A 16669-nucleotide genomic window follows, 5' to 3' on the forward strand; every position below is an offset into this window, starting at 1 on the left:
CCTCCCCTGCCCGGCAGCAGTACATTCTTGTGGCTTCTCTTCTGAGCTGGGGGCCAACTCCCTCCAACCACAAAGAGATGGCCAGATACCTGACTGTAACCAAATCCAAGCCGGCGGGAGGGGGAGCTGGCTGCTGCTGGCCTGGCGCCTACGATGAGTGGTTTGCACAGTCCCCTTCCACCCCTGGCCTCCCTGGGCCAGCTGAGGGCATGGCTCCAGTCCACCCACAGAATACTCAGGCACCCACCCATTCACCTTGCCCCTCAGAGTCCTGCCCTGCATGGGCCAGCCACATAGGGCTGGGGCGCTGGCCCCGGCCTCCCAATGCTGTCCACTGGAGAGGAAGCATCCTGTGGTCAGGTGTGAGGTGTGGCCCTGGCCTGATGTGGGAAGAAGCTGGTCTCATCCCTCAGGGGCTGGTGGCTGGTCAGCTCTGCAGGCTACAGTCACCAGGACTAACCTGGTGAGATGTCCCTGCCATCCCCTGCCAGCCTGCCAGGACATGGGGCACTGGTTCCTGGGCCTTTACAGCACTGTGTTCTGCGCTGGAAGGCACAGAGCCAGATTTCAGGCAGGCTGGGGCGGGAGGACATCAGAAGATAGCCACCATCCGGCAGGTGGCAGAGAGGGCAAAGTCAGACCTGTGAGCCAGACCAGCCAGGGAGCAGCTCCTCCCTGCAAAAGCCCTGCTTGGGGGCTGGGAGTGATTGGAGGGGCTCCCAAGACCCCCGCGGAATGGGCCACAGTGCCTGTCCCTGCTGGCCCTTCCTCGTGGGCTGACCTGGACTTCTCTGTGTCTCCAGCCATCAGCTCTTGTCGCCTGGCCAATGGTGGCTGCCAGCACCTGTGTGTGCCACTCACAGCCACTCAGCACCACTGCCAGTGCCGGCCGGATTTCCAGCTGCAGGAGGATGGCAGGAGCTGTGTCCGTGAGTGGATGCCACGGAGTCACAGGGCTGGGCCCGTGGGCTAGGGGCGGGCGGGGGCGGGATAAGGAGGTGACGCAGAGTTGGGCCTCATGGGACTGGAAGCAGGGGCTCACAGAGCTGGGGTTACAGAGGTGTGGGGTCGTAACACTATTCATTCCAATACCCTGGCCCCCAGGAGAGGACTCTGGGGGCAGCAGACCCGACCTAGCATGTCCCTCTGCAAGTCCCTATCTGCGAGGCCTTTCTATTCTGTGGGGTCTTCTGGGACCCCCTGACCTGTGGACATTTCGTGGTGCTGGCTCCCTTTTGGCAGATCCTTAGTAGAACCCTGATTTGTGCCATGGAATCTTCCAGAGAGTCTTGGAGGCTTCCCACAGATGGGGAGATCCACCCCTGCCCAGGCCAGAGTTGGGGGTCTTTGAGCTGTGGGAAGGAAGGCATTCGGAGAGCTCTCAGACGGGAGTGTCGAGTGTCGAGTTACCTGGTCCCCTTTCGATCACTTCCTAATCTGGTCCCTCTGCCTCCCTTCCTCTGGATCCGGGTGCAGGGAGAAGCCCGTGTGCCCATGGGAACGGCGGCTGCATGCACACATGCCAGGCACTCCGTGGCCTCGCCCACTGCGGGTGCCATGCTGGCTACCAGCTTGCCTCAGACAGCAAGGCCTGCGAAGGTAGGACGCTCCTCCATTCCCCCAGCCCGGGACCCCTGCACTCTGCTGGGTGGCTGTGGGGACAGGAAGTGCCCATCTCACCACCCCAGGTGGGCTGGGCTGGTACTTAGCCCCTCCCTCCCTCGGGGTGGGGCGGGGTTACTCCAGTCCTGCCTCCCTCAGAATGCTCAGCTTAGCCTTCTATTTTACTTTATTGATGTTATTTCTTCGGTAGTCCTGGGGTTTGAACTCAGGGCTTCACACTTGCTAGACAGGTCCTCTACCACTTGAGTCCTGCCTCCAGCCCTATTGCTGTGGTTATTTCTGTTTGGAGGTAGGAACTCGCTCTCCCCCTGCCCCCGTTTCTACCTCCTGGGTACTAGCTGGATGGCAGATGCACACTGCCCCGCTGTTGGTGGAGATGAGTGTCTGAGAATGTTTTGCTTGGATTGGCCTTGAACTCCGATTTTTCCTCTATCTCTCCAGTAGGCTGGGATCTTAGGCACTGGTGCCCAGCCTACATAATCTTGGTTTGGTTTTGTTTTTATCATTTTGGGGATCTGACTTCTTAGGCAAGTGCTCTATCATTGATACCTATCTCTAGCCCTTCAGATCACACACACACACACACACACACACACACACACACACACGTGTAAATTTAAAAAAAAATTCTTCTTGTGGTGTTTGTATAGTTTGCTTGTGAGGAAAGGGGAAATGACATTTCATTCTGTGGGGCTTTTCTTTTCTTTTTTTTTGCCCATGGCTGGTGCTCTACCGCTTGAGCCATGACTCCAGTTCCTTGGACAGTTTCCAGTTGGCCGTGTTTGGTCACAGCTGCGTGGGTGCCCCTGCCCTTCCTGGTATCTCCCAGTCCCAGGAAGGGCAGGGGTGCCCAGGGCCACAGCCGGGAGCTCATGCTCATCGCATAGCTGGTGCTGGCGGGGTGCGGCGGGGACCGCGCTCCTCCCGGCCCCCGGGACTGCCCCTTGCTCTCTTCCTTCCAGATGTGGATGAATGTGCCACAAGGCTGGCCCAGTGTGCCCACGGCTGCCTCAACACTCAGGGATCCTTTAAGTGTGTGTGCCACGCAGGCTACGAGCTGGGTGCCGATGGGCGGCAGTGCTACCGTGAGCAGGGAGCGGGCAGAGGGTTGGAGGAGCCTAGGGCTGCACCTCGGCTCCCGGGATGCCCTGGGGTGCCATCTTGACCTAACTTCCATGTGGACAGGGCAGCCCTGGGTATGGGCCCCCAGCTGCAGGGTAGGGGCTGCTGGACCCTGACCCCCGACCCCTGTCCCCACTGTCTGGTTTTGTTGCAGGAATTGAGATGGAGATCGTGAACAGCTGTGAGGCTGGGAATGGTGGCTGCTCGCATGGCTGCAGCCACAGCAGCACAGGGCCCCTGTGCACCTGCCCCCGCGGCTATGAGCTGGACCAGGATGAGAAGACTTGCATCGGTACCAGCCATTCCTTCCAGGCTGCCTGGCCCATTCCAGCCCAGGGGCTCACTGGCATCTGAGTCAGAGGCTGGTCTGATGCCACACTCAGAAGCTCCCCTGCCCCAGCCAGTCCCGCCCTGGCTGCCTGAGCCCGTTCTTTGTGACCCGGCGTGGTTGACGTGGGGTTGGGTGTGAGTGTGCACGCGGGCTGTGCCCAGGGGATTATGAACAGGGCACCGTATGCAGCCAGGGGGCACAGGTGTGCTCTTGTGTGCCCGCAGATGTCGACGACTGTGCAGATTCCCCGTGCTGCCAACAGGCGTGTGCCAACACCCCTGGTGGGTATGAGTGCAGCTGCTATGCTGGGTACCGGCTCAGTGCAGACGGCTGCAGCTGTGAGGGTGAGTTCCTGCTGCTGGTGGCACTAGCAGCAGGGGAAAGGCATGGGGTCAGGCTGGCACTTTGTCCTGAGGTGGGCTCTACCTCCCAGCCATGGTTGTTTGCTGCCTGCTGGGCTGTGCCAGGCTTCCTCCCCTCTGGCCTGCCGTCACTGGCCACTCTTGTGGCATCGGGTCACCCTCCTGGCTGCTCCTGGAAGTGGCCTAGTTTGGAGTGGGGAAAGGACCCACGGTTTGTTGTTCCAGGAGGCAGGGGGCAGCCCGGGACACCGCTGTTCTGTGGGCTGGCATTGCCAGCTCTGCTCAGCTCTATCCGGGCGGGCAGGGCCCCCACTCCCGACCCCAGGAGCCCCGTTTTTCTGCAGATGTGGACGAGTGTGCCTCCAGCCGTGGAGGTTGTGAACACCACTGCTCTAACGTGGCCGGCTCCTTCCAGTGCTTCTGTGAGGCTGGCTACCGGCTAGCTGAAGACCGCCGGGGCTGTACCCGTGAGCACCCCTCCCTGCCCTCAGCCACATGCCCGCCCCAGGCTTCCTCACACCGTGGGTGGTAGGGGAGCAGGGTAGGGGGGAGGAGGGGGGCAGAAGGGGGAGGGGGACAGTCCTCCCAGGATAAATGCCGCTGGGGGTTTCTGGGAGGGCCAGATGAGAGATGACCAGCTCTCCTTGGGAGAGAAGTTGAGTGGCAGGGATAAGGGACCTGTGTGGCCCTCGCCAGCCCTGGAGGAGCCCACAGTGGACCTGGATGGCCAGCTGCCCTTCGTGCGACCCCTGCCCCACATCGCGGTGCTGCGGGATGAACTACCTCAGCTCTTCCGAGATGACTACGGACAGGAGGAGGAGGAGGCGGCGGAGACGGAGGAGGAGGAGGAGGCGGCGGAGCTCCGGGGAGAGCACAGGCTCCTGGAGAAGTTTGGTGAGGGGTTGGGCCCTGCCCTGGCCTCCTGCCCTCTGGGACAGCTGGCTGCTGACCACAGCTCCCTGCAATGGCCTGGAGAGGGTGCAAGTCCATCTGGGAATACAGGAGGCCCTCAGCTCCCAGGAGGCTCTCCCTGGCCTCCGCCTCTGGCTCCCACATCCCACCGCATCCTTCGGAGGCCTCTGGGATGGAGGTGTCCCTTGAGTCCTCTTTCCTGGTCTGAGGCCCCTCTCCCTGCCTGTCCACAGTCTGCCTGGACAACTCCTTCGGCCATGACTGCAGCCTGACCTGTGATGACTGCAGGAACGGAGGGACCTGTCTCCCGGGCCTGGATGGCTGCGACTGCCCGGAGGGCTGGACCGGGCTTCTCTGCAATGAGAGTGAGGGCAGGGGGTGCAGGCCCCAGGCGGGGCCGGGAGCCCTAGGGTCTGCGGTGGTCCATTCATTTCATGGGACAGGGGAGCGAGTGGGTCCACCCTTCCCCCGCTTTGCGAAGTGTCCGCCCGCTGCCCACCCCTGGCCAGGCATGGGGGTCATACCTGGCTGTGCATATGGGGATAGGAGCGAGAGGAGTGGTTGAGGAGTGATGTCGTGTCTGCCTGAGTGTGGCTGGGGGCCGTGAGTCACAGGCTTCGGAGTGCCTAGCGGTGGCTTCTGACCCTGGATGGGCCTCGGTTTGTGTGAAGCAGGGGCTCCGGGCTCAGAACTCTGGCGCTTCTCCTCTCCCTGTAGCTTGTCCCCCTGACACCTTCGGGAAGAACTGCAGCTCCTCCTGCAGCTGTCGGAATGGCGGGACGTGTGACCCTGTGACGGGGGCCTGCCGCTGCCCGCCGGGCGTCGCGGGAGCCCTCTGTGAGGATGGTACGTGCAGCGCCTTGGGACCCCAGGACACACGAGGCCTTTAGAGGGGCAGAGGTTGGATTCCCCAGGGCGTAGCTGTAGATGGTGGCGACTCCAGGGTCAGTATGCGTGGACTGAGCTTCCGGTGAGGTGGGGAGACCCCGTCCACAGAAACATTGAACTAACGGGGGTGGGGAGGAGTCATAGGAGTCCTGGCGTGGGTGGCTGCATGGGACAACACTGATGTCCTGTCTCCGTGACAACCTTCTGTGGGAATTAGAGCCGGTGGTAGTTTCCCAGGGAGGGTGGCGCTGCATTTGGAGGTCCTTAGATTCTGCTGTTCCCTCCCCCACCCCCGTGTCTGGAGAATGGCTCCTGAGTGGTCAACTTCCTGCCACAGTCAAACAGGAAGTGCTCAGGCCCCCAGGCCCCCCTCCCCCTCCCCCATGAGCCACCACCCAGCTCTGCAGTGCAATGGTCCTGAGGACAGCCACTCGGGGCTTTCTGTCTCCTCTCAGTGGTCAGTGTCACGTGGCCTGCTGCCCTCCCTGTCAGTCAGCCTGGCGAGTGTGTGGAGGCGGAGAGCCGCTGCTGGCAGGGGTAGAGTGCCCAGCTCTGGGTGGACAGAGGGCACCTGCTCTGCCATGTCCAAATGGCCCCCAGAGCCTGGCTTTGGGTGTCCTGTGGGAGGGTCCTCAGATTCCCTGACAAGTCAGACCTGCCCAGGTGAGTCCAGGAGGGCTGGTGCAGGCAGGGTGTCAGGGGCAGGGCCCTCTCAGGACCCCGTGTTCGTTTCTGTCTCTGGGCCACCTCACCTGTGACTGCTTCACTCCCATCAGTGCCCTGTGCCTTCACACAATGGCACCCCCTGCCCCACCCTCCTCTCAGATCCCTCATGCCAGGCTTAGGGCCCACTTGGACAGGGCAGGATGGTGTCATCCTACAGTGGCAACATCATCCTGTTGTGATGACAATGTCACCCTGGAGTGGTGATGTCATCCTAGAGTGATGATGTCATTCCAGAGTGATGATGTCATCCTGGGGTGGTGATGTCATCCCAGAATGGTGATGTCACCCTGAAGTGATGATGTCATTCTGGAGTGGTGATATCACCTGGAGTGGTGATGTCACCTCAGAATGATGCTGTTGCCCTGGAATGGTGATGTCACCCTAGAGTGGTGATGTCACCCTGGAGTGGTGATGTCATCTGGGGTGATGATGTCACCCTAGAGCCACGGTGTCATCCTGGGGGAGGATGTGGGTCCACCTCTGTCCACTGCAGCCCCTTTGGTAGGAAGAAGGACATGGCACAGGGCGGGACATTTTGGAAAGTTCAGAGTTAGCCTTGGAGCCTCCCGGGGCTTAGGCTGGGACCTGGCCACATGAGGCCGTGCGTCCTTCCTGCGTGCGGGACCCTCCAGAGCATGCAGAGCGGGGTGCTCTGCCTCCCACCCTCGCCACGACTGCAGGGAGGCTGGCAGCCAGGCCAGCTGTGTACCGCTCCATGCAGCACATCGCCTGTGCCCGGGCACAGATGTGGACTCCTGGCCACCCACCATGGCCCTCATCGAGGGCCCTCCCATCTCCTCAGGCTGCCCCAAGGGCCTCTACGGGAAACACTGTCACAAGAAATGCTACTGTGCCAACCGGGGCCACTGCCACCGCCTCTATGGGGCCTGCCTCTGCGACCCGGGGCTGTATGGCCGCTTCTGCCACCTTGGTGAGCTCCACTGCCCCTCCAGTGTGTGAGCAGACCCGGGGCCAGAGGGTCTGAGACTCACCTGTGCAGGGAACACCATGCAGTGTTCTAGGCTGGGATGGGGATCTGCGCTGCTCTGGAGGTGTCCCCACCCTCATGCCATCTCCTGGCCGTGACTCAGGGAGGGACAGCAGGCACAAGCTGGCCAGGCCTCTCGGGAGTGTCTATCGGCACAGCTTGGGTTTTGGAGTGAGGCCTGGCCCTGAGACCCACACAGTGTCATCTCTGGGGTGCATAGATGCTTGGGGAAGAAAGGGGGGGTGGCAGAGAGGGAACTCCTTTTGGCATTTGTTAAAGGATTGCTTGGAGGGGGAAAGCAGGGCTAGGTGCCGTAATTCTGCAGTCTGGCTCTGAGCTATGAAATGGCACAGATGGGATGCGGTTTTAGGGGTCCATCCAGGGCTGGGGGGGGCCTGCAGGCCGGCAGGCCCCTAATAGCTCTGTGGGTGCAGCCTGCCCACCCTGGGCCTTCGGGCCAGGCTGCTCCGAGGACTGCCGCTGTGAGCGGGCCCACACCCAGTCCTGTGACCCAAGGGATGGCAGCTGCTCCTGCAAGGCTGGCTTCCGGGGCACGCAGTGCCAGTCCGGTGAGTCAGGGCGGGGAAGGGGTCCTGGAGTGAGGGATGGTGCCAGGCAGCAGAGCTGCTGGACCCCTGCCCTCTTGGTCTCAGCCTTGTCCTTCTCTCCCTGCAGAGTGTGAGCCAGGCTCCTTTGGGCCGGGCTGCCGGCACCGGTGCTCCTGCCCGCCAGGTGGGGCCTGTGACCCTGTGAGTGGTGAGTGTCGGAGGCAGTGTCCGCCTGGCTACCACGGGGAGGACTGTGACCAAGGTGAGTGGCTGGCCCCATGTTTAGGGTCACATGTAATGTGTACGTGTGGGGCTCAGAAGCCTGCCCAGCTGGAGGCTGGAGGCCCCAGTCCCAGAGCCCCCGTGAAGTCTTACCACAGCTTCAGTGCAGTGTATTTTAGAAAATACCTCTGCCTGGGCCTGGCCCAGAGAATCACTCACTACATTCTGAGAGCACTGCACAGGGAGTCCAAGGTGGAAGGAATGGAGAAAGGGACAGCTGCAGCTGCTCTGGGCTGGAGCTGCATAGTCAGCGAGGGGGGCCCTTCCAGTTGGATTTGCTGGCTGCTGACAGACAGGGAAAGTTGCAGCCTCCCTTGGTGAAGCCACTGCTGTCCACTCCTGCTGACCAGAAGAGCTGGGAGCTGACAGGGCCTAGAGTTCCTGCCTCAGTGGTGGTCAGCGGAGGAGAAGGGCTGCTGCCCTTCTCTTCCCTGCCCCTAGCTTGGGATAAAACACGGAGACGCCCTCTACCTGCCCAGCCTCGGCAGAGGCCTGCAGAGGAGCAGTGTCAGTCAGTGCCCTCTGGCCAGCTGACAGTAACCAAAGATGTGAACGCCCTGGCTAGGACCCAGCCTGTGCCCCGTATCTACACCCAGTGTCTCTGCAGGGATCCCGGCCCGGGGCATCGGATGGTCTCAGGTTCTGTGGGTGCAGAGTGACATGGGTGTGGCTGGAATCCCAGCTCTGGACACACAGGTGTCTGGCTGGCCTCAGATCAGTCTCAGTGGCTCTGAGTGGTTTCTTTCCTGCTTGGACAGGCATTGCAGAGCTTAGAGCTGCAGACAATGCTGAGCCTTCTGACAACTGCCACTACACACACACACACACACACACACACACACACACACACACACACACGCACACACGTATGCACACGTGTAGCCATGTACTGGGCAACATGGATTCATACGTGTGCACAGGCACGTGGATGCACACATGAGGACTTGCAGCTCGGCCCGCCCCCCCAGGCCTCCCACGGGGCTCATGGAGGAGGCCTTGCCTAGCAGGCCTGGGGCCAGCCCAGGCATTAGGAGGTAGAAGCCCCCTCCTCATCTTCCCGCCTCCCCCCCTTTCTTGTTATTCTAAGCCTCCGGTGCCCCAAGAATGAGCCACAGGAAATGACACACATACTTTTATGGAAATTTCTGGAAACTATTACCGCCCCGAGCATGTGTTTGTACCTGGTTAGTGGAGAGGCCGCTGCAGCCCAGAGGCAATGCCGGGCCTCCCGCCTGGGTCCGCCCTGCAGGCCCTGTGTGCACGCTGGCGGCACGTGCCCCACAGCCCGCGCCTCAGCCCTGCGGCACACCAGTGGGCCTGCAGCGTTGCCTGGGTATCTGGGCAGGCGGCAGGGCAGCCTCACCATGCTTGGGCCCTGCCAGGCCACAGGGAGTGGAGAGCCTGGGGCATGGCACCGGGAGCCTTACTGTGGTCCCGCTGTGGAACTGAGCGCCAGGCCCCTGCCACCAAGGTGCTTTGAATCCTGGGCCGTTTGGCCCCTGCTCTCAACAAGTTCAAGGTGTGGAGCCCAGGCTTCCAGGGCCCCTGGTGTCTCTGTTCAGAACATTCTGGGCACCTCTCCTTACCGCCCCACTTCCCAGCCCACCGGCGGAAGACCACCGGGGTGGGGCCAGACCCTCAGCCCTGGGGCTGAGCCTGGGGTGCTGTGCAGAGGGGGCTGCCATCCGGGAGGGGAGGGGAGGGACACTCTGATTGGTCGGGGTGGTCCCAGGGGGGCTGGAACGGGGCAAGTTTGCCTCAGGCTCCTGGGAGCTCTCCAGGGTCCTGGATGGTCAGAGCGTCTGCCTGACAGGCCGCCATGCCCACGATCTGCCCTTGCCCCTGCCCCATCCTGACTGCCCCAGGCTCACCTTCCTCTGTCCCTGCCCTGTCCTGTGATCCGCTCTGGTGGTTGTCAGCTGCCCCTACTGGAGCAGGAACGGATGTCAGGGTGGGGAGGGGCAGGGTCCCCGGCTGGGCAGCCCCACGTGGACAGGGCAGGCAAGGACAGTGTGAAATGGGCCTCCAGCGCCCAGGGCTTAGTCCTTTCCTGCTCCTCCTTCAGAGTGCCCACCAGGGACATTTGGTGTAAACTGCTCCAGTTCCTGCGCCTGTGTCGCTGCACCCTGTCACCGGGTCACCGGGCAGTGCCTGTGTCCACCGGGGAGGACCGGGGGGGACTGTGGGGCAGGTAAGCAGCCCCTCTGCTCTGGGGTACCTGATTCAGGTGCCTGAAGACCCCAGGCCCCTCTGCAGCAGTCTCAAGGGCCACGCCTGGGTGCAGTGGCTGCCCTGGCCTGCAGAGACACTGCCCGGGCCACCTGCTCACTGCACAGGGTCTCCTAGCCCTGCTGGCACTTTGTCCCTGTTGTTTGGTGAGCTGTCCTTGGCTGGCGTGCGGGACTGTGGGGTGCACGTGGGCGTCCTGCAGCCCTGGAGTGCCCCGGATTCTATTGATGCCAGCCTGGCCCTCCCCTGGGTGGCCTTAGATGAGGACCACGGCACAGAGGCCCTCAGTGCTGTGCCAGGCACATGTTGATGACCTGCCCAGTGGGGGCAGTAAGGGAGACTGACTAGCCCTGGGGTACAACAGATTGTCCCGAGGGCCGCTGGGGGCTTGGCTGCCAGGAGATATGCCCCGCATGTGAACACGGCGCCAGCTGCGACCCCACGACGGGAGCCTGCTTGTGCCTGCCTGGCTTCGTCGGCAGCCGCTGCCAGGACGGTAAGTGTGGCTCGCATCTGGACCTCGTCCTCAGCCGGCTGCCTGGGGCCGGCTGTTCACCCGCTCTGTGCTCTACAGCGTGTCCTGCAGGCTGGTTTGGGCCCAGCTGCCAAAGGAGGTGTACTTGTGCCAATGATGGGCCATGTCACCCAGCCACGGGACGCTGCAGCTGTGCCCCTGGGTGGACGGGCCTCAGCTGCCAGAGAGGTACTGGACCCTCTGCCTGCCCCTCCTTCAGTCGTCCCTCCCTCCCTCGTCCCGGCCTGGGCTGCTCTGACCCCAAGGTGGCGGGGGTGGCACTTGAACCCAGTGGCTGTGTGCTCTTTTGCAGCTTGTGACAGCGGGCACTGGGGCCCAGACTGTATCCATCCCTGTAACTGCAGTGCGGCCCACACACATTGTGACGCCGCCAGCGGCCTGTGTCTGTGTGAGGCTGGCTACGTGGGCCCACGGTGTGAGCAGCGTGAGTCAGGACTGCCACCCCCACCCTCGCTGCCCTGTGCACACGGCACGTGTGTGCAAACACAAGTCACGTGGCACGCACTCGGGGGCACGTGCCCTTCCGCGCTTATGCACAGAGGCACGCGTGCAGCTGTCTTTCCATCCCTGCCTGGAGTGGCCTGGCCTGCTGGGGCAGGTGGGAGAGACAGGATCTGCCCCCCACCGCACCCCTCAGGACTCCGACTGGACGTCGGCAGCCTGTGGGCCCTCTGGGGTTCCTGGGCGGCCTAAGATCCCAGACCTTCCAAGTTCCACCTGGGACTTTAACAATCACCCACCCATCTGGAGGGGCCCTGTATGGGCCGGGGGGCTCCCCTCTGGCAGGGAAGGGGCCCTGCTCCCCAGTCCCCCCGGCTGACAGGGGACTGTGGGTGTCTCAGGGTGTCCCCGGGGCTTCTTTGGGCCTGGCTGTGAGCAGCAGTGCCAGTGTGAGAACGAGGCGGCTTGTGACCATGTCAGCGGGGCCTGCACCTGCCCCGCCGGCTGGCGAGGCAGCTTCTGTGAGCGCAGTAAGTGGGTGCAGGGGCCTGGGGCCCCCTGAGAATAGCCTGGGCCCCCCTGCTCACTGCTACCTCTGCCCACAGCCTGCCCAGCCGGCTTCTTTGGGTTGGACTGCCTCAGCGCCTGCGACTGCTCCGCCGGAGCCGACTGCGACCCGGTGAATGGCTCCTGTGTCTGCCCTGCTGGCCGCTGGGGCCCGCGCTGCTCCCAGGGTGCGAGCCTGAGCCCTGTACCGCCGCTCAGCCCTGGGGGGAGGGGGTTCCCAGGTTCCAGGGCATTGCCCCTCAGAACCTGAGTGCTGGGATTGGGCACTGGGCTCTGATGGCCCCTCTCCCCCACAGCCTGCCCAGCCCTCACCTATGGGCTGAATTGCAGCCAGGCCTGCAGCTGCTTCAACGGGGCCTCCTGTGACCCAGTCCACGGGCAGTGCCACTGTGCCCCTGGCTGGATGGGGCCAGCCTGCCTGCAGGGTAAGCCCTGCCCGGAGGCCCTGACAGGGAGTCCCGGCCCCGGGCCTGCTTTGTGGCCTCTTGCTGGGACTGTGGGAGACACATGGGCATTGGGTGCCAGGGTGGACACTACTCAGCAGTGGCCAGGGAAAGGCTGGCCTTGGACTCCCTCAGTCCCTGGGCCCCGGGAACGGGAGCTGTTTAGGGCAGCATCCTTTAGTGCTGTAAGGCCAGTGTGAGTCCAGCATAGGACTGGGGTCAGTCATCCAGCAGCAGCTGTGGGTGAGCTCCCCAGCCCCCAACCCTGGGCTTTGAAGGGGTGCTGGGAGCCTGTGGGTCCCCAAGGAAGCATGCTGACCATGCTGTAAGGTTCGTTCTCTTCCTGGCTCTCAGCCTGCCCAGCTGGCCTCTACGGCAAAAACTGCCAGCACTCCTGCCTTTGCCAGAACGGAGGGAGCTGCGACCCCATCCTGGGCCAGTGCACCTGCCCAGAGGGCTGGACAGGCCTGGCCTGTGAGAACGGTGAGCTTGGCCAGGCGGTGGGCTGAGGTTTAGTGGACCGAGGCCAGCTGCCAGGCCAGGAGTCAGGGTTCTGGGTATGGGTTCACAGCGTCACCTGGTCCCTGTGCGCACATAGGAACAGAGGCTCTGGCTGTGGGGCGCTCGGGCCAGGGCCTCCTGGGCTCCTCCCCCAGAGCCCATCCCTCCCCCCTGCCCTGCAGAGTGTCTCCCTGGACGCCTGGGCACGGGCTGTCAGCTCAGCTGTACCTGTCTCCACGGTGGCCTGTGCGACCCGCTCACCGGCCAGTGCCTCTGCCCAGCTGGCTGGACTGGGGACCAATGCCAGAGCTGTAAGTGGGGCAGGGGAGCGTGAGGCTGGAGCTGGTTCTCACAGAGCCATCGGCTGGGGGTGGGGTAGGGCAGGGCAGGGCAGGGCAGGGCCTGCTGTCCAAGCTGCCCCCAGGATGGCAGCCTCATGGGGAAGGGGGTGCTTCTGCTTTGCTCTCAAGTGGGGGTGATGGAGAGAGAAGCAGCAATTTGAAGCCTGTGCTGGCCGAAGCCTTGGCCGCAGCACTGCCTACAGGGCCTGGGTCAGCCATCCAGGCCCGGAGCCCCTTTAGAACCTGGATAAGGGGGCATGAGGTGGACACAGGTTGAAACTGAGCGCGTTGCCTTACTGGCCTGCTTCTGCCCAGACACTGCAGATGCTTCCTTGGACCTGGGCCTGGGGCTGCTGGTGACAGGAGCTGGGGAGGCAGCAGACTGGGCCTGGACTCAGGCTGGTCCAGTGCTCTCACGGTTTTCTTTGCTCCTGTGGCTGGGCCCTGTCTCCTGGTCCCTGTGGGGGCCTGAGGCTGTGGGCTCAGCCCCTGCTGGCCTTGCTTCTGCAGCCTGTGCTCCGGGCACCTTCGGGACTCGCTGTGAGGAACGCTGTGCCTGCCGGCAAGGAGCCCCCTGTCACCACGTCACGGGGACCTGCTTCTGCCCCCCAGGATGGAGGGGCTCACGGTGCCAGCATGGTGAGGTTCCCCCCATCCCCAGGGTACCCAGGACCACCTGCCTGGGTGGGGGCGGGTCCCACACAGGCACTGCCCTGGCCTGGGCCCCCACCCCCACTTTGTGGGAGCCACTCCGGCTGTGGCTCCCCACCTCCATCACGGCCTTCCTGCAGTCTGCCCACACGGCTGGTTTGGAGATGCCTGCGCCCAGCGTTGTCGCTGTCCTCCCGGGGCCTCATGCCACCATGTCACTGGAGAGTGCCACTGTCCACCTGGCCTCACAGGGTCGGGCTGTGAGCAGGGTAAGTGACTCCTGCTTCTACCCCACCAGCGGGCTAGCTGGAGGGCGTCCTGAGGGTGTGTTGGGCCTGACCCCACTTTGCCTACCTCCAGCCTGCCCGCTTGGCACCTTTGGAGCAGGCTGTGATCACCTGTGCCAGTGTCCTGGCGAGAACTGGGTCTGCCACCCCACCACAGGGACTTGTACCTGTGCTCCTGGCTTCCACGGCCCTGGCTGTCAGCAGCGTGAGTGCTGTCTGTGCCCCTCCCGGGCTGGGGCTGAGAGGGGAGGCGGGATGTGGGGCCTTCCAGGAGTTGCGCGCCGTGTCAGGGTGCTCTGGCAGCCCAGCCCTGGACCTCTCTCTCCCCAGGGTGCCCTCCTGGGCGCTACGGGCCAGGCTGTGAGCACGACTGTGGCTGCCTCCACGGGGGGGCCTGCGATGCTGCCACCGGGGCCTGCTCCTGTCCTGCCGGCTTCCTCGGGGCCGACTGCGGCCAGGGTGAGTGGCAGGACTACAGGGCTGCGTAGGTCATCACACTCCTCCCCACCCACCCTCCCGACTTCACCCCTTGTACCAGGCACTCCACTCTCCCAGGCTGAGTTAAGCTGGGGTGGTAGAGTGCCTGCGATGCGGGGGCATCTCGCCTGGCCAGCTATGTACTGCTCTCAGCCTGTTTGCCCCCAGCCATGCCTGCCAGGGCCTAGAGCAGGGCAGGGCGGAGGCCAGACTGGTTGCTAGCCGCCACTGTGAGCAAGCCGGCTTCCTGAAGGAGAGGCCTTTCTCCTGAGTCACCGGGACTTCCCTGTCTGGGACCCAGACAGCTGGAGGCCAGGGGTGACTGAGTCAGGACAGCGCTGGTCCTGGGGCAGGGCCCCTCACAGCCTGGGGTTGGATGGAGATGCCTGGCGGAGGGGGCGGGGTTGTGGTGGACACAGAGCCTCCCCACCCTGGTCCCATCAGTCTCCCAGGTTGACCTGACAGAAGCAAGGGCCTACTTGTCAGGGCCCACTCACCTGTCCCCTCTCCACAGCCTGCCCGCAGGGCCACTTTGGCCCCAACTGTGCCCAAGTGTGTGTGTGTGGGCAGGGGGCAGCCTGCGACCCTGTGACCGGCGCCTGCCAATGTCCCCCTGGCACAGCGGGCACACACTGTGAATCTGGTGAGTGTCCCTTTTGGGGGGGGGCTGGGGAACCTCCCAGCCACTCAGCCACAGGAGAAGCCCATGGGGTGGATCTGTCCTTAGGGGGCCACCGTGAATTTCCCAAGGGATGGAGCTCAGAGGTGGCACTGTCGCTACCTGGGATGGGTAAACAGTCCATCTCCCCTCCCCCAGCCTGGCCCCTAAGGCACAGACTACAGAGTGACTCACGCACTGAGCACGGATTCTGACCCAGGGCCCCTCCTGGAACGGGGGATGGGGTGACTGGAGCCCAGCCCTCTGTGCCAGTCCCAGAGAGGGGACACAGGAGCACAGGCTGAAGGGCAAGATGGGACAGCCACGGTTGCCCATAGCCAGGACAATGCCACAAGGCCACACCCACTGTCCCGTGGCTCAGCCCCTTTCTACTTCCCCAAGTGCTCAGCCTGGGGCTCTCTGGACCCTGTGCAGCCAAGGACCAGAAGTCCAGCCAGCCAGGATGGAGTTTGGCCTTGCCATGCTTCCAGGCTGGCACAGATTGTGCGTCAGGCAGCAGGGGTCTGGTCCCTGGGCAGCGGCCAGGGTGCCCAGCTGGCTGACAACTGAGCCCTCAGGCCTGAGGAGTGTCCCTCACTCCCTGGCCTCAGCGCACCCACTGTATCCAGACGCCTCCCCAGCTCCTGTCCTGCTGGCTCCCGCAGCCAGTTCTGCTGGCTTAGCAGCCCCCGGTGGCCCTCATCCCCTTTGTCTCTGAGTGACCCTCAGGCCCTCCACCACGGGCAGCTGGGAATGCTGAGTGAACAGCGAGACACGGCGCCGTGCGGGGCGGGCGCGGTCAGCACAGGCACTTGAGTGTTTGCTAAAGGAATGTTGGTCTGCCCGGGTGGGCCTGGCCTCGGTGTGTCCAGCCCTGGCCAGTGCTCTGAGCAGCCCCGTCCATTCCCCAGAATGTCCCCGGGACCGGTATGGTGAGGGCTGTGCACACAGGTGTGACTGCAGCAACGGTGGCCTGTGTCACTCGGCCAGTGGCCACTGCTCCTGCCCCCTGGGCTGGACAGGACCCCGCTGCGAGCAGGGTGAGCACTGAGGGCAGGGGCAGAGGGTGTAGAGGTCTTTGTGAGGCCCTGAACGCCCCAGGGTTCCATGAGGCTCAGGCCCCGGAGTCCGGTGAGTGCCTGAGGGACGGTCTGTGTCCAGCCTGCCCTGCGGGGCGCTACGGTGCAGCCTGCAGCCTGGAGTGCTCCTGCCACCACGGTGCCACCTGCGAGCCCACCACGGGTACCTGCCACTGCGGCCCAGGCTTCTACGGACAGGCCTGCGAGCACTGTGAGTCCTGTGCTGCCCTGTTTCTGTGGGGGCTCTGTCTGTCTGTCTGTCTGTCTGTCTGTCTGTCTGTTGCACAAGCAGAGCCCATTTCCAGCTCCAGCTGGAAGTGCCAGGCGGAATCAGACAGGGAACCCGGGGTCTGCTGTGTGCCGGTGCCTCTGTCATGGCTGGGGGATGAGGGGGCCAGTTGGGAGGTGGGCACAGATACACAGGCCCTCAGTCCTTGGTTCCCCCGCCAGGGAAGTCTGGGGCTTCTTGCTGCTTTCTGCTCTTGGCCTTCACTCCCTGACCAACTCTCCCCACAGCCTGCCCTGCTGGCTTCTACGGACATGGCTGCCAAGGGGTCTGTGAGTGCCAGCGGGGGGCCTCTTGTGACCCGGTCAGCGGCCAGTGCCTCTGTCCTGCTGGCTTCCATGGCCAGTTCTGTGAGAGGGGTGAGTCTTGGGTTCCTCACTGGCTCCCACCCA

The 16669-nt window shown here is 63.5% G+C and overlaps 1 protein-coding gene across 1 annotated transcript in view; it reads left to right on the forward strand.

Moving 5' to 3' along the window:
• Positions 1-16669, forward strand: part of Megf6 (multiple EGF like domains 6) — a 73428-nt gene that overhangs the window by 53815 nt on the left and 2944 nt on the right. Inside the window, exons 7-35 of the mRNA XM_090334035.1 lie at positions 804-929; positions 1477-1599; positions 2586-2708; positions 2900-3037; positions 3301-3420; positions 3783-3905; positions 4135-4332; positions 4584-4715; positions 5068-5196; positions 6767-6895; positions 7387-7521; positions 7628-7762; positions 9848-9973; positions 10376-10507; positions 10586-10714; positions 10839-10970; positions 11389-11517; positions 11593-11721; positions 11851-11979; positions 12352-12480; positions 12681-12809; positions 13350-13478; positions 13631-13759; positions 13851-13982; positions 14108-14236; positions 14769-14897; positions 15824-15952; positions 16074-16202; positions 16508-16636. Coding sequence (XP_090190161.1) covers positions 804-929; positions 1477-1599; positions 2586-2708; positions 2900-3037; positions 3301-3420; positions 3783-3905; positions 4135-4332; positions 4584-4715; positions 5068-5196; positions 6767-6895; positions 7387-7521; positions 7628-7762; positions 9848-9973; positions 10376-10507; positions 10586-10714; positions 10839-10970; positions 11389-11517; positions 11593-11721; positions 11851-11979; positions 12352-12480; positions 12681-12809; positions 13350-13478; positions 13631-13759; positions 13851-13982; positions 14108-14236; positions 14769-14897; positions 15824-15952; positions 16074-16202; positions 16508-16636 — 3810 coding nt within the window. The remainder of the gene's footprint in view (positions 1-803; positions 930-1476; positions 1600-2585; positions 2709-2899; positions 3038-3300; positions 3421-3782; positions 3906-4134; positions 4333-4583; positions 4716-5067; positions 5197-6766; positions 6896-7386; positions 7522-7627; positions 7763-9847; positions 9974-10375; positions 10508-10585; positions 10715-10838; positions 10971-11388; positions 11518-11592; positions 11722-11850; positions 11980-12351; positions 12481-12680; positions 12810-13349; positions 13479-13630; positions 13760-13850; positions 13983-14107; positions 14237-14768; positions 14898-15823; positions 15953-16073; positions 16203-16507; positions 16637-16669) is intronic.

The sequence above is a fragment of the Megascapheus bottae genome, chromosome 6 (assembly GCF_031878675.1).
Source record: "Megascapheus bottae isolate mThoBot1 chromosome 6, mThoBot2.hap1, whole genome shotgun sequence".
Classification (NCBI taxonomy): Eukaryota; Metazoa; Chordata; class Mammalia; order Rodentia; family Geomyidae; genus Megascapheus; species Megascapheus bottae.